Source organism: Opisthocomus hoazin, chromosome 11 (genome assembly GCF_030867145.1).
Source record: "Opisthocomus hoazin isolate bOpiHoa1 chromosome 11, bOpiHoa1.hap1, whole genome shotgun sequence".
Lineage (NCBI taxonomy): Eukaryota > Metazoa > Chordata > Aves > Opisthocomiformes > Opisthocomidae > Opisthocomus > Opisthocomus hoazin.
In genome coordinates, this window is record NC_134424.1 from 19,955,797 (window position 1) to 19,970,451 (window position 14,655).

At 58.2% G+C, this 14,655-nt stretch overlaps 3 protein-coding genes across 15 annotated transcripts in view; 2 read left to right on the top strand and 1 right to left on the bottom strand.

Annotated features, from left to right (window-relative positions):
• Positions 1-10,541, top strand: part of IP6K1 (inositol hexakisphosphate kinase 1) — a 38,452-nt gene extending 27,911 nt beyond the window's left edge. For 6 of the 7 annotated variants that reach the window (XM_075432531.1, XM_075432533.1, XM_075432532.1 and 3 more), the window contains 5 exons: positions 1,362-1,707; positions 4,051-4,261; positions 4,863-5,047; positions 7,265-7,440; positions 8,287-10,541. In XM_075432531.1, the coding sequence (XP_075288646.1) occupies positions 1,485-1,707; positions 4,051-4,261; positions 4,863-5,047; positions 7,265-7,440; positions 8,287-8,796 (1,305 nt within the window). In that variant the 5' untranslated portion in view covers positions 1,362-1,484 and the 3' untranslated portion in view covers positions 8,797-10,541. The remainder of the gene's footprint in view (positions 1-1,361; positions 1,708-4,050; positions 4,262-4,862; positions 5,048-7,264; positions 7,441-8,286) is intronic. The other variant, XM_075432537.1, reaches the window with a different exon arrangement.
• A 493-nt stretch (positions 10,542-11,034) lies between these two features.
• GMPPB (GDP-mannose pyrophosphorylase B) lies at positions 11,035-13,524 on the top strand. Its single transcript, XM_075432372.1, has 8 exons — positions 11,035-11,194; positions 11,270-11,350; positions 11,441-11,489; positions 12,184-12,485; positions 12,570-12,648; positions 12,753-12,880; positions 12,993-13,175; positions 13,331-13,524. Exons 1-8 carry the CDS (start codon positions 11,066-11,068, stop codon positions 13,460-13,462), a joined length of 1,083 nt encoding a protein of 360 aa, XP_075288487.1. The 5' UTR covers positions 11,035-11,065; the 3' UTR covers positions 13,463-13,524.
• Positions 13,525-13,612: 88 nt separating this feature from the next.
• Positions 13,613-14,655, bottom strand: part of RNF123 (ring finger protein 123) — a 53,173-nt gene continuing 52,130 nt past the window's right edge. For all 7 annotated transcript variants that reach the window (XM_075432351.1, XM_075432348.1, XM_075432349.1 and 4 more), the window contains 3 exons: positions 14,429-14,523; positions 14,217-14,302; positions 13,613-14,105 (listed from right to left, as the gene is read on the bottom strand). In XM_075432351.1, the coding sequence (XP_075288466.1) occupies positions 14,006-14,105; positions 14,217-14,302; positions 14,429-14,523 (281 nt within the window). In that variant the 3' untranslated portion in view covers positions 13,613-14,005. The remainder of the gene's footprint in view (positions 14,106-14,216; positions 14,303-14,428; positions 14,524-14,655) is intronic.

Consider the following 14,655-nt stretch of genomic DNA (forward strand, 5'->3'; position numbering starts at 1 on the left):
GGAAATGTTTTCCGTCGGATCAGTGAGATGATTCAACTCAAACGTACACTCATACTATCCCAAAATCCAGTGTGAGAGAGTGAGCAGGAAAGTGCGGACAGGGAGAGAGAAGTGTTGTCCTGTTGCGGGGAGCTTTTGGGTTAGGTTGGGTTAAACACGCTACAAAGTACCGTCCCTCGGTTTTAATCTCTTGAGCTGCATCCCTTACATGAATTGGAGGGGAGGAAGAAGAGCTGGTCTTCATCCCGGTGCTTCCCCCAGCCTGGCAGTGTTGTGTAGCTGCAGAGACATCCCATGGCCAGATGAGGAACAGCCTGAACCATGTCCCTTGTTCAGGCCTCCAAGATCCCTCAGTTCTGAAATTATTGCCCTTGGCTGTGGCTGTACTAAGAAACTGGAAATTTGATTAATTCAGAAACTGTAGTCACCATATGGTTCTTGTAGCAAAGACTTTGGATAACTCCATCGTTGTGCGGAAATCCCAAGGCGTTTTCCCCAGCAGCCTCAGGAGCAGTTATGATCTGAGCTGGCAAGGGCAAATCATCTGGAGTGAATCTGGACGGCTTTGCTTTTCCATCATCCTGTGGCTGTGCTGGGCAGTCTGCAGACATGAATTGGATTTAGCAATCTCTGTTGTCTGCTGCTGGAGATCAGGGGCCTATTGTGCACATAGGTGCTGGGAAAGCATCAGGAAATAGTAGTTGTCCCGAAGGGCTTAGAGTAATCAAGGAGAGAGTCCGAGGGGAATCCATTCAGATACAGCATAGCACAGCAACAGAATGAGTGTGGCCTGCTTGTTCCAAGAGTCTTTCATGTCATAGCTTGAAGAACTGGGAGTCAGAAAAAGGAGGAAACAGTGTTAGGGTAGGAGATGAACAGGACTTATTTGGTTGTTCAGATGTTAAAAATGCAGAGGCACAAGGAGTGGAATTCAGATTCTTGAAATGTTTGTTCTGCCTGTGTTAGTTCTGTCACTGTGACTGACGGCAGGGGTGGGCTTGGTTCTCATTGTGCTGTAGCTCACAGTTTGTGCTCTGTTATCACTTTGCCTTACTGATAAAATGAACTAAAGGAAGGAAATAGTATTTTGTAAAGATGGAGGCTCAGAATATTCCTGTATCCTCCATTCCCTGTCTCCTGTCAAGTCTACTGGAGAAGCTCTAGATGAGACTGCCTCCAAATTAGTGTGTGTTTACCCAGAAAATCAAAGAGGTGGCGAGGAGCGTGCTGAAACAAGTGGGATGTAAACAGAGAACAGAAGAGGAGCAGTTACGGATATAAATAACTACCAAAAACTTTTCCTGGGAAATGAGTGAATGTAAGTGATCCTCAGTTCACAGGACTCTCCTTTGCTTTTTCAGATCATCATAAGGAAGCAGATTGCCAGGATTTCCCCCCTGTGGCTGCCTGACCACTGCTGAGCTACCCCTCCCAGCCCATGTGGCTCTCCCCATGCTCCAAGAGTGCAACTGGTGCCCAACGCAATGTGTGTTTGTCAAACCATGGAAGTGGGCAAGTATGGCAAGAATGCCACTCGATCCGGAGACCGGGGGGTCCTGCTGGAGCCTTTCATTCACCAGGTGGGCGGCCACAGCAGCATGATGCGCTACGATGACCATACTGTCTGCAAGCCCCTCATTACCAGAGAGCAGCGCTTCTATGAATCTCTGCCCCCGGAAATGAAGGAGTTCACACCTGAGTACAAAGGTGAGGCCTGGTGTTATGTCAGAATGCAGTTACGTGCCTCAGGAACCCACCCTCTCGTTTTCCTGGAGCCACTGATGTGTTGCTCTTTCTGTGTCGTTTCATTTGTTGTTTTTAATTCTCTTTTGCAGGCTAGCAATCTGATAGGAGCACTTGGAAAAGAGGAAGTCTTTTTTTGTAGGCATGCAGAGTTTAATGGGCTCCTCTTTCTAGTCAGGTAATGTGGTGTGACAGTTGCAGTCTGAAGCTTAAGGTTATGGCTGTGTAACTGAAGTAATTTTACTACCAAGTTATTGTCAGTTACAGCCTTGACCTTGAGCAAATGGAGTCAGATCATATAGTGAGCATTTGCCATTCCAGTCCCGTAATTTATTGCTGCCTCATCCTATCTCTCTTACGGATGGTGCTTTCCCAGCACCCAGGTGAAGCCTTGTCCCCAGCTGCTTTGAAGGAATGGATTTTTCCAGTGTCCATATCGTTGTAGGAGGGTGGCAGTCATCTGCTTCTGGGCAGTCATCTGCATCTTTCAGAAGCTCGATGTGCTTTCGGCCGTGTGTCTTTGTATTCGGGATGGTGGCAGGTAGCCTTCAGGAGGACTCGGCGTTCCTGTCGCCTCTGCTGCTTTGTCACCGTGTGGCATCGGGAGGATGGTGCTTCACAGGCAGCTGGGACCACCATCTGCTCAGGGTCTTGGCATTTGATCTGGCTGCAGCCCGAAGGTCTTGAAGCGGTGTCAGCTTACCTACCCGTGTCTGTGCAGATCATGAGTGGAAGATACAGTCTCCAGCAGATGGGTCCTCTTGTACCCTCAAGCCACTCTGGGGCCATCTGGTGCTCTAGGGACCCATCAGAAATCTCAGCTGAAGCCTGTGTAGTTACTAGAATTGAGATGATGTCAGGCTTTCCGTAGGAGATGTGTTTAGAACTGATGAAGCTGATAGTCCAGATGGAGACCTGTTGTCTTGAAGTCGAATACTTTCTGGTCACCTAAAGGCATAGGACACGCACCTCCCCCCCATTGTGGGATTTCATCTGAGAGTCTTGTGCAGTTTCCTGATAGTCCCAGAAATTGTTCTTACTGTTCTGGGGGAGGGGAATATTGGGGATGATATCTCCTGTCTGAGCAGGCAGATGTTACTGTAAGACTGCACTTTCACAGAGATGTCTTGAGGAGCATGTCCAGGCAGCCAGAGCGCTTGGAGTGCCATTTATGTAGCGACATGCTGCAGTCCTGAACTGCTCTGAAGGTGTGTTGAGCCGCCTGAACCTGGGTAGCATTGTCATGTGCAGATAAGGAAAAAGGAAGAACAGTAACATGATGGCCTGCATCAGCTAAGCAGTGTGAGGTTTCCTCACGTTTGTGATGAATCATTTGGTTCGGTGCCATCTGGCATCTGACACTCCTGGCAGCTATTCAGTGCTGGTGACAGGCTAATGAAAGATTTTTGTCATTGCAAGTTAGGACATGGGCCGATAGCGTCATTTTCAGGGCTGGAGGAGTCCCAAAGATGGAGACGTCAACCTTAACTAGAAGTGTCAGCTGGCCTGCTCTGTGGCTGACCAGCTAGATATATTCAGAGTCTGTGCTGTGAAAGATCTGTACCTTCCCTTGGGCTATGGTGCTTTCCAGGATCCTTCAGAAGGTAAAGCTGGACAGGACACGCATGGTCCTGCTTGCCTGCGCCTGGCTGAGGTAGTTTTATGTCCAGGGCCTCCTGTTTTTATCGCTAGGAAGCCCTGGCACCTTGCAGTTCCCTTTTCTGTGAGGCTGGCTGACTTGTGGGAAGTGGCAGGTGTCACCTCAGCCTCAGAGCTCTCTACTTCATAGCTCAGATGCTGGAGAGATCCTTCAGCAGAGAAGGCGCGTTCCTCCTTGGCCAGCCATGTCCTTGTCGACAGCAGGAGCACTTCTGCAGGGTATAGATACTTACACAAATGAACTAGATAAGTATTTTGTATGCTTTGCTCCCCTCAGCATCTTGGTAGGCTGTGCTTGACTTTCTCCAGTTTGACGACATTTGCTGCAAGACTGAATGGAAGGAAATACTCACACCCCCCAGCCTCCCAGCTGCGCTTTTGTCCTCTGTTTCCTGCGGGCGGCAGAGCTTCCCCTGCTGCTGCCAGCGGCTCGCTCAGGTAGTGGCACAGAGCGCTGTTTGGGGGATTTCTCCTCTGTTGTGCCAACAACATTTGGGTTCTTGTAGTCTTAAACTTCTTTTAATTGCTCTGCATTTGCTGTGCTGCTCTGTGAGCTACATTTTCCTCTGTCCTGTTGAACATTTGGGTGCTAGTGGTTGTGTTTTCCCTCTGCTGAGAAACAACTGGCACGGCACTTCTCTCTGGCAGGTGTGGTATCTGTCTGTTTCGAGGGAGACAGCGACGGCTACATTAACCTGGTGGCCTATCCCTACGTGGAGAACGAGGCTCTGGAGCAGGATGATATTCCAGAGAGGGACCAGCCACGACGCAAGCACTCGCGTCGGAGCCTGCACAGGTCGAGCAGCAGCACTGAGCACAAGGAGGAAAGGCCCGGCCTAGCCAGTGACAGCACTGAAAGGTAAAAGCTTTGAGGGCCCAGTGACAACACGATGAGTGGGAAATCTCTCTTGCCTTTCAGCTCTGGTGCTCCTTTTGTTCAGGACGTTTTGCACTTCCCTACAGTAACCAGGCTGTCTTGCGCTTGCTAGCCCAGCACACTGGTACTGCAAACTGTCAGCAGTTTTGCCACGTTCAGGGCAAACTCATCCATGTGAAGTGCTTCTGACATGGGATAACCCTTGGCAGTTTATCAGATGTGGAACCAAAGCGTGTGGAGCCATTTCGAACACTCGTCGGTCCACCTGGTTATTAACCCAGAGGTTTTTTCCAAGGGTGCTTTGCATATGGGTCTCTACCTCCCCACACCAGGTAGAGCTCCCTGAGAAACAAGTGTTCCTGCCTACTTTGTTAATTACCGTACAACCTAGCAGAGAGGTTAGATAGACCAGATCCTTGAGTGTGGGTCCACAGCCCGGGGTGTTAGTGAGGATTTGCTGTTAAGAAGCTGGAGAGGAAGAAGGAACGGGAGATAGTCATGTGCAAGGGGAGGACGTGACAGTCATGAGTATCTGGAGAATGCATGGATTCTAACAGGCAAGTTTGTTCTGTCTTCATGCCAGCAGCATCCAGGAAACGAAGAGTCCCAGGGTGGACTTGCACATCCATTCAGATGTTCCATTTCAGATGTTGGATGGGAACAGTGGTCTGAGCTCTGAGAAGATCAGCTATAACCCCTGGAGCCTGCGCTGTCATAAGCAGCAGCTGAGCCGCATGCGGTCAGAGTCCAAGGACCGAAAACTCTACAGTATCCTTTGGGAATCAAAGGTCGCCACAGGCCTACATGTTTGTGCCCAAGGCAGCTACGCCCGTGTTTCCTCTGGCTTTCCTGTCCTTCGCACAAGCAAAGCTGCGTTTACATGTTTCTCTTCATGATTCCTTCCTGCTTCCCATACAGTGCCGCTAATGTCTGACAGTGATGCTCAGAGAAGCTGTGCTTCTGGCTAGATCCCGTGTTTTCTTTCTTTTCTGGACCTTGTTGGCTTTTGTTCTGTTGAACTGTAGGGTTTTTCATGTCAGGCTTTGCCCAGGAGCAGATGTAGGTCTGCCCTGTTCAGTGATCCCTTGGGAAGGAGCTCTGTTCATCCCTGTCACCTTGCTTGAGTGTCTTCCAGTTCTACTGTGTCCTTCTGGAGCTGGTGACCAGAGCTGCATGCAGTATGGAAGATGCAGATGAACCAGAGACTTCCACTGGTGTGTAATGCTGTTGTCGCTCCTCTTCCTCATAATTTCTAACATGCTTTCTTTTTCTAAATGCTATTTTATGCCTTTCCTCCTTATGTTTATCATCTTGCGTGTTACCTCTAGAGACTCTTTTGCCTGCTTATTTACTGGCCAGGTCAGTCTCGTAAGGTCCTTGCAGAGTTTTCCCAACTGTTCCTTGTGTTTGCAGCCTGGAGTTAACTCACAGCACTAGGAGCAAGTTTGTCATCTCGCTGTTCAGTCAGTTTTCTGGGTCGCTTGTTGAGCAGCGTGGATCTTCGCACAAAGACCGCGTGGTGACTTTGGCTGTAGGACCAGTCAGGCTGGTTCCCCGGATCTCTGCAGGTCAGCGCTGCGGCAGCCCCCTGTCAGTCTCCTGGTCCGGGGGCAGTGGGAAATGTTACGCATCTTGTACTTTCTGTTCCATGTGCAGTCTCTTCTCTTGGCATTTCAGTTTGAGATTTCTCTGAGCTCAGAGAGTTCTGGCTTGGGAGTTCCCTAAGCTCTTCCCCAGTAAACAAAGAAGCAAAACACTGATCTTATTTCTCTTTTTAGGAGGTCTTTTCACCCGCACCCCCCATTCCACTGCCCTCCCCAGTAGCTCCTTTTGTACTTTGCCTTTAAACCCTTCAGGCACTCTGACTGGCTTCTTCATACGGTTGAAGATGGATTTGTTGTTTTCTGTGCCTTTGCAAGTAAATCTTCATGCTTTTCTCTTGAACTTGCCAGCTTGTGGGTTTTTTTGTTTCACCTGCTGGAGCTTGATTCTGTTTTCCTTGCATAGAAACAAATGTACTTTACAACAGCTGTATTCTTCATCATTTTAACTGTGTGGGCTTCCTTTTCCTATTCTCAAACACGTGCTTTGAGCCTTCAGCTTTTGTTTTTAAATAGCTGGCATCACTCGCAGAGGAGTGATTCTCTTTGGCCGTCCTTTTTAATTGCACTTCCTCATTTTTATGAAGTTCCTCTTTCAAAATCAGACGTCGTTGATGACAGATTTTTCTAAATGTTAAACTTCCTTGCAGGCTTAATCTAGCTGTGCCCTGGTTGCCATTTCGGCATAACGTGTTGAACCGTGCCCTGAGGGGCTACTTGGGGCAGACATCGGGGTTGTGTTTCCCCCTTGGGACCAGCTGCTGCCCTGTTTGTCTGGGCTTTGGCCTCAGCGCTGTGCTCCGATGGAGGGCTCGCCCATTGTGCGTGCTGGTAATCGAGGACTCCCGGTGCTGCTCTGTTTCCTGCCTTTGTAGGCTCTCCGGTTTCCCCCCGTGTGTCGGGCAGTGTTGCTGTTTTGGGCAGGCCGACAGCAACAGTACTGTGCTGTTACCTGAGCCTTGAGTTTTCAGTCCATGGGGATTGTATTGTTTATCCATATGGTTAAATTGCTGACCTGATTAGACTTTAAGCTCTCCCTTAACGAATCAGCAGTTCTTACTGGTATACCCTGTCTTTCGTGCCGCTAGCATTCTGCTCCTTGGTTCCCCCTGCTGAGTTTCAAGGAGCTGCGCCTGTGATCTCCATGCTTACTGTTGGCCAGGTCCACTTTCCAGGCTGATGTCTTCTACCAAATGTCAGCGCCTGGGCACCGCTGTTGGGGTTTTGTCCTTTTTCTTCACCTCACCAGTTGGTTTGTTCTGTCCGTTCTGTGCTTCCTATTTATTTGTTGCCTGACCCTGTCTCATGCTGGCCCAGGACTCTGCGTGGCAGCCCCAGGGAGCAATATCTCCAACAGGTGAGCTGTCCTTGACACATCTCCCAGAGTTCCTTTTGCTGGAGAATGTGGTGCATCACTTCAAGCTTCCCTGCGTGCTTGACCTGAAGATGGGGACCAGACAGCACGGAGATGATGCGTCTGAGGAGAAGGCTGCTCGGCAGATGAAGAAGTGTGAACAGAGCACTTCTGCCACCTTGGGTGTGCGTGTGTGTGGGATGCAGGTAGGGATCCTCACGGCTGCAGCTGCTGCATGTTCCCTTTCACAGCCCCGTTAGACCTCACAGTTAGTGTTTCCTGCTTGAGCACTGAGTTAGTCTTCCACTTCAGGTAGGTACACCAGTGTTCAGAGTATGTGCTTTTTGTCTTCATTTCTAAGCCTAGGACAAAGGAACCTGCCTCTCCTGGGGTGGCCTGCTTTATCCAAAGCTGTTTTGTTCACAGGAAATTTGGGGATTTTCTGATAAAATTGTTTTTGCGGCTGAGTGTTCAGCTAGAATGACGGTGCCTGGAGAGAGAGGTGTCCCTCTGTCCCAGTACCAGCTGACACTCGTTTCTGTACTGTGTTGGGAGTTAAGAAGTTGCTCTTCTCTTGTGGCTAGGCCCTGCACACGAGGATTTGCTGCGGGTGCTGTTGTGCAACAGTCGCTCCTTTCGCCACCCGCAGAAGGATCTTGTAACCCAGATTTCTGTCCACAGACTCTGAAGCAACGAGGTCCCCTCATTAATCACATGGCCCATAATAACAGCAGCATGTGCTGGCAGCTGCTGCTGCCGGGGGACTGTCCGCGTTGCTGCAAGGCTTGGTGTTTTGAGCCTCGAGGTCTGTTGTGCCCTGCCTCCTGGGGACCCTTGCAGTGACGAGCTGCCCCTTGGGTGTGCTGGCTGGGGATGTACCCATGAGGTGCTTTGGAATTCGGGGAACAGGCGGAGCTGTTTCTGGCTCCTGCTTGGCCGTGGAGGTGACATGGCGAGGTCCCTCTGCCCTGTCCGTGCAGGGCAGCGCAGGGTGCTCTGCCTGGCCTGAACCTGTTGCTCCCACTTGAGGTGTTTCTCCTTTGGCTTTCTAGGTCTATCAGCTGGACACAGGGCATTACTTGTGCAGGAATAAATACTATGGACGCGGTCTTTCCATTGAGGGCTTCCGCAATGCCCTCTACCAGTATCTGCACAACGGCATCGAGCTGCGCAAGGACCTCTTTGAGCCTGTCCTGGCCAAACTGCGAAGCCTGAAGGCGGTTTTGGAGAGACAAGCCTCCTACCGCTTCTACTCCAGCTCCCTTCTCATCATTTACGACGGGAAGGACAGCAGGGCAGGGATGTTTGTGGAGCGCCGGCCGGAGATGCGCCTGAAGCGGGTGGACAGCTCGCTCCCGGAGAGCCTTCAGGATGGCAGCACCACGGAGCCCAGTTCCTCGGCGCAGCCCAAGGTGGATGTGCGCATGATTGACTTCGCACACAGCACGTTCAAAGGCTTCCGGGATGACCCCACCGTGCATGACGGACCTGACATGGGTTATGTGTTTGGGCTGGAAAGCCTCATCAACATCATGGAACAGATGCGTGAGGAAAACCAGTAGCCCCGGGCTGCAGCCTCTTCTTGTCCTGGTGGCAGGAGCAGACAGGACCACCTACTACCACAGAAAAAAAGCGGATCACTTCGGTTTTAAACAGTTGTATCGCTCCATTGTTTTTAAATGTACTTGGATAGAAGAGCTGAGGGGAGGCAAGATGGAAGAGCTCCTCAGGCCAACCAGATGGTTGTAACCGCGCTAGCTCTGCCTTCTGCAGGAGGCTCTGTAGATGTCTGCGGGGTGTCGGGCGTCCGGTTCTTCACTCCTCGTGCGTGCGTTCGGGAGGGAGGAGCTGGGCGTAGGGAGGAGAAAGCAGGAGACCCCAGGGCTCTCCGGGGGCCTGGGGCTGTGGTGTGAGGAGCCGCCTGCTTCAGGAGCTCCCTTTGAAATTCTCCTGCGTTGTGGGGAAAGGGCGCCCGACTGACGGTTGGCAGCATGCGTGGAGCTGACAGTGAGCAGGGCAGGTGCTGCTCCGCTCGTCCCCTGGCCCTAGCTCTGCCCTGGGTTTTGCCGGTGGGGCTTTGCTTTTGATGCTGCCTTTTTCCGCTGTTTGGGCACTGTGAATAACCAACCCTAACAGGGAAGTAAAATGACCAAACGCGACCCCTGGCAGAGCTGCGGCCAGGAGGGAATGCCGCGTGCCTGGAGTTGTGCTGGGGCCTGGGGCCCGCTCCCTCGCTGGGGGGTGGCACGGGGCTCTGCGGGGGTGACTCTGCCCGGGACCGCTGACCAAGCCAGCGCTCGGCTCATGGGCTAGCAATAGTATCTGTAGCAGTTCACGCGACCCCGGCTGGGGCGTTTCGGACCATTTCAGCCATTCCCGCTGCCTGACGTTGGTCCCAGCGCTTGGACACAGGGCGGCCTCTGCCCTGCGGCCCCTGCTCCGCGGCAGGTCCGTGCGCGGGGGTGGTGGCAGGGGGGCCGACTCCCCTTCCCCCCCCGAGGGGCTCCAGGGGCGCAGGCGAGGGAGGACCTGGCTGAGCGGCGAGTGCCATCGGCTCACTGTTTCGCTTTGCTTCGCGGAGTCGGTTTGGGGATGAAACAGCCAGCGGGGCCGCGCTGCACTGCCTGCGTTCGTGCCCTCAGCCGGCGCTTTGCCCCCGGCTTCCCCTGATGAGGGCATTACCGTTTGGTGCTGCGGCCTGGTGGCACTAAACCCTACCCCGCTCAGCATCGCCCCCTCCCTTGCCGCGCCGAGACCCCCGGTTGCTCCCTCCCCGCTGTCACCGGTGTTCCATGGCGATGGAGAGACGGCCCGGGCACCGGCACGGCCGGGGCTGGGGGGTTGGTTGCGGGGGGGTGGGGTGTGTTTTCTTTTTATTTCAGGAAAGCTTGTTTGGGGAATGCTCGCATGTAGCATGTGTCTGCGCGGTCTGCGGGGGCGGTGGTGGTGCTGGGCCGGCGGCGCTGGCTGGGCGGGGGGCTGCTTCCTCCCCCGCCCTGCCCCTCTTCCTCGCTCCCTGCCCGCGGGCTGGGCGAGGGCCTTGGGCGGGAGCCGGGGCTGCGCTCCCCCCGCAGCCCGTTCTGTGCGCGGCCCCGGGCCGTTCCCCCCGGGAGCGCCTCGCAGCCCCGGCGCCGGCCCCGCCGCTCCCCACCTCGCCGGGCCGGGGTGCGGCGGCCGGGGCTGCCCTCCCCGCCGGACCAGCGCGGTGGGACTCCGCAGCTTGTACATAGCCTGGCTCCCCGTTTGTTTTTACATGAAATAATCACCCTGTTTGTGCTTCACGGAGAACCAAAAAAAACATTAAACGATCCGGTTTTGTCCGCGGTGTGCCGTGCCTGCCTTCCCGCGCCGCCTGAGCCCGGGGGCCGCGAAGGGGGGGGGGGGTACCGGGCTGGGAGGGAGCTGGGGCAGGACCCTTCCGCGGGCGGCTGCGTGCAGCCGTGCCCCTTCCGTCTGCTCCTCGGGGCTCGGCCGGGGCGGGCGCTAGGGCCCGGGTAAGACGGGAGGCGGCGGGGCGGGCGGGCGCTAGGGCCCGGGGCGGGCGGCAGGAGGCGGGGCGGGGGGGCGCTAGGGCCCGGGCGGGCGGGCGGCAGGAGGCGGGGCGGGCGGGCGCTAGGGCCCGGGGCGGGCGGCAGGAGGCGGGGCGGGGGGGCGCTAGGGCCCGGGCGGGCGGCAGGAGGCGGGGCGGGCGGGCGCTAGGGCCCGGGGCGGGCGGCAGGAGGCGGGGCGGGGGGGCGCTAGGGCCCGGGGCGGGCGGCAGGAGGCGGGGCGGGCGGCGGTGACGCGAAAGGTGCGCGCGGCGCTGACGTGTCGGCGCGGGGCGGCGGGGGGATGCGGGCGCTGATCCTGGTGGGCGGCTTCGGGACGCGGCTGCGGCCGCTGACCCTGAGCCGGCCGAAGCCGCTGGTGGAGTTCTGCAACAAGGCGGTGCTGCTGCACCAGCTGGAGGCTCTGCGGGAGGTGGGGAGCGGGGGGCGGCGGGGGCCGCGGGGGGGGCCGTGCCGCCCCGCCGCCGGCTAACCCGCGCTCCCGCAGGCCGGCGTCAGCCATGTGGTGCTGGCGGTCAGCTACATGTCGGAGGCGCTGGAGGCCGCCATGCGGGAGCAGGAGCAGCGGGTGAGGGACCCCCGCATCGCCTCCCCCCCCCCCCCCCCCCCCCCCGCATCCTTCCCGGCCCCGCACCCGCCGCTCACCCTGTGCCCGCAGCTCGGCATCCGCATCTCCCTGTCCCACGAGAAGGAGCCGCTGGGCACGGGTAGGGTGCGGGCAGGCGGGGCCGGGGGGCCCGGGCGCGGCAGGGTGGGCTGGGGGGGGGAAACTGTGGGCGGGAGGGTGGGCCTGGATGGGCAGGGCTGGGGACACCCTTGGCAGCAGGGTAGGGCTGGGGACACTGGGAAGGGGACACCCCGGGCAGATGGGGCATACTGGGGATACTGGGAGAGGGACAGCACGGGCCAATGGGTAAGGCTGGGGCCACTGGGAGGACACCGTGAGCAGATAGGTAGGGCTGGGGCATACTGGGGACACTGGGAGAGGGACAACACAGGCAGATGGGTAGCACTGGGGACACTAGGAGGGGGACACCCCGGGCAGATGGGCAGGGCTGGGGAACACTGGGGACACTGGGAGGAGGACCCCATGAGCAGGTGGGCAGGACTGGGGCATACTGGGGACACTGGGAGAGGGACCCCCCCCACGGGCAGCAGGGTGGGTATGGACGGGCAGGGCTGGGAGGACTGGGGACAGTGGGAGGGCCGTGCCAGGATGGTGACGGACAGGACAAGAGGGAGCAGGGACATCAGAGTCAGGGGCAGCAGGGCTGGGTGAGGATCTGGGGGGCTTGGGAGGGGCAGTGGGGAGCGGGGACGCTGGGCTGGGCACGGGTGGGGCCCGGAGGACCCTGGCACCAGGCTCACCCTGTCCCTGTGGCGTCGCTCTCGGCCGGGCAGCGGGGCCGCTGGCGCTGGCGCGGGACCTGCTGGCCGAGGGCGGGGAGCCCTTCTTTGTCCTCAACAGCGATGTGATCTGCGAGTTCCCCTTCGCGGCGCTGGCCCGCTTCCACCGGCGGCACAGCGGCGAGGGCTCGCTGGTGGTGACCCGCGTGGAGGAGCCAGCCAAGTACGGCGTGGTGGTGAGCGAGGCCGACACTGGCCGCATCTGCCGCTTCGTGGAGAAGCCGCGCGTCTTCGTGTCCAACAAGATCAACGCCGGGCTCTACATCTTCAACCCCGGCATCCTGCAACGCATCCAGGTAGGGGCTGGGGCTCCCGGCCGGGCTGGGCTGGTGGGGGGGGGGCCGGGTACCCCCGCTCAGCCCCGCGCCCCGGCCCCACAGCTGCGCCCCACCTCCATCGAGAAGGAGATCTTCCCAGCCATGGCGCAGGAGGGGCAGCTCTACGCCATGGAGCTGCAGGGTAAGGCCCTGCGTGTGCCGCAGCCGCTATGGGGGGGGGGGGGGTGTCTTGCCTGCACCGCTGCCCTTGCGCGGGGGGCTGTCACCGAGGCTCTGTCCCCGCAGGCTTCTGGATGGACATCGGGCAGCCAAAGGACTTCCTCACGGGCATGTGCATGTACCTGCAGGCGCTGCGGGCTCAGCACCCCGAGAAGCTGCACTCGGGGCCCGGCGTCGTAGGGAACGTGCTGGTGGTGAGTGCCAGCCCCCAGCGTGCCGGCCGTGGGCATGCACCACGGGCTCTTCCCCATCCCCTCGCCGCTGTCCTCGAGCTCCCGGCCCCGGCGCAGCCCCTCTTCCTTCCAGGACCCCAGCGCCAAAATCGGGGTGAACTGCGTCATCGGCCCCAACGTGACGATCGGGGCCGGCGTGGTGGTGGAGGACGGGGTGCGCATCAAACGCTGCACCGTGCTGGAAGGGGCACGCATCCGCTCGCACTCCTGGCTGGAGTCCTGCATCGTGGGCTGGAGCTGCTCCGTTGGGCAGTGGGTGAGGACATGGGTGCCCCCGTCGGGGATCGGGGCTCAGCTCTCGCCCTCCCGCCTCCTCGCGCTGGTGGGACGGAGGGATGCGCCAGTGCTGGTGGGCACAGCAGGAGCGTGGCACTGAGCCGGAGCTGGCGTGACGGGGCCTCTCTGGGGCAGGTGCGCATGGAGAATGTGACGGTGCTGGGCGAGGATGTCATCGTCAACGACGAGCTCTACCTCAACGGGGCCAATGTGCTGCCACACAAGTCCATCGCCGAGTCCGTGCCAGAGCCACGCATCATCATGTAGCAGCTCCCGGTGGGCCCTGTGCTCCTGGCTCCGCTCAGATTAAATATTTATATTTCCATCTACCACTAAGCAGCCTCTGAGCGTGGCCCGAGGGCCAGGTCACTCGCCAGGGCCAGCCGGGCTTCCCTCCCCGCGTCACAGGGCACCACATAAGGAAGAATAATTTAATGCTGCATTTCATGACGTCGGCCCCCAGCCAGGAGCAGGTTAACAGCCCGAACGCCCAGCCCGGCCCCCTTGCCCCAGGGCTCCCGCGCGTCCCCAGGGCTGCCGTGCCCTCGAGGCCTTGGGCTCCCCTCCCTGAGAACGGCCCGCGGGCAGAGGGGCTGCCACAGCCCAGGCGCTGGGCGAGGGGGACGCTGACCCCAGGGACTGGTGTCCGGCCTCCCGCTCCCTCCCTGCAGCCCCCAGCCCCGCGCTGTGGCCCCATGCTGGGTCCTGGCCCTCGTGGCCCTGGGCAGGGCGAGTGTTTGGGGAGAAGCTGGCGCGCACGGGGGGGGCTGCCCCACTCAGCTGGGGGAGCCAGCGGTGCAGGGCCGGGCGCTAAGAGCTGGCTGGCTTGGTGAAGTCGTCCACCCCCGTGATGGTGGCCTTGCAGAAGAAGCAGTCCTTGTTGTTCATCAGGTGCTGGTTGATGCAAGCTCTGGGGCAGAGGAGGAAAGAGCGTGAGGCCCCCCCCCCCTCCCCCCCACAGCGTGGAGGGGCCAGGGGCTGGCAGCCGCCCTGGTGAGGGTCGCGCCCACGAGCTACTCACTTGCATGACTTGTGGGAGCAGGGTCTGAAGACGGCTGAGATGGGGTGTGCGTAGCAGATGGGGCACAGGTCTTCCTCGCTGGTGGGCTGTTGGGGGGGGCACGAGGCAGTTAGCAGTAGCAATAAAAACACTGTGTCCCAGGGCAGCTGGGCTGAGCACTGAGGCTGCTGCCAAGTGTGGGACCTGGCTGGGGAAGGTGGGGGGGCACTCACCAGCGTGGTGGCAGCCGCCTGCTTGGACTCCTCGCTCAGGTGGCTCAGCATCTTGTCCACCTTCGCCAGCTCCTCCATACTGATATACTCCGTGTCTGTGGGGACAAACTGGGTGTGCATGGGGGTGAATGGGACCCTTGGGCTGCCCCAAGGCTGCTGGGTGCTGCGCGGGGAGAGGAGGCCTGCAGCTGCCCTCAGGGACCAGCCAGGATGGGGATCCCCAGGCT

Coding starts and splice junctions, on each gene's coding strand:
- GMPPB (XM_075432372.1), top strand. CDS start 11,066: ATGCGGGCGCTGATCCTGGTGGGCGGCTTCGGGACGCGGCTGCGGCCG. Junction 11,490..12,183: donor GAAGGAGCCGCTGGGCACGG/GTAGGGTGCGGG, acceptor TCGGCCGGGCAG/CGGGGCCGCTGGCGCTGGCG. Junction 12,486..12,569: donor GCATCCTGCAACGCATCCAG/GTAGGGGCTGGG, acceptor CCGGCCCCACAG/CTGCGCCCCACCTCCATCGA.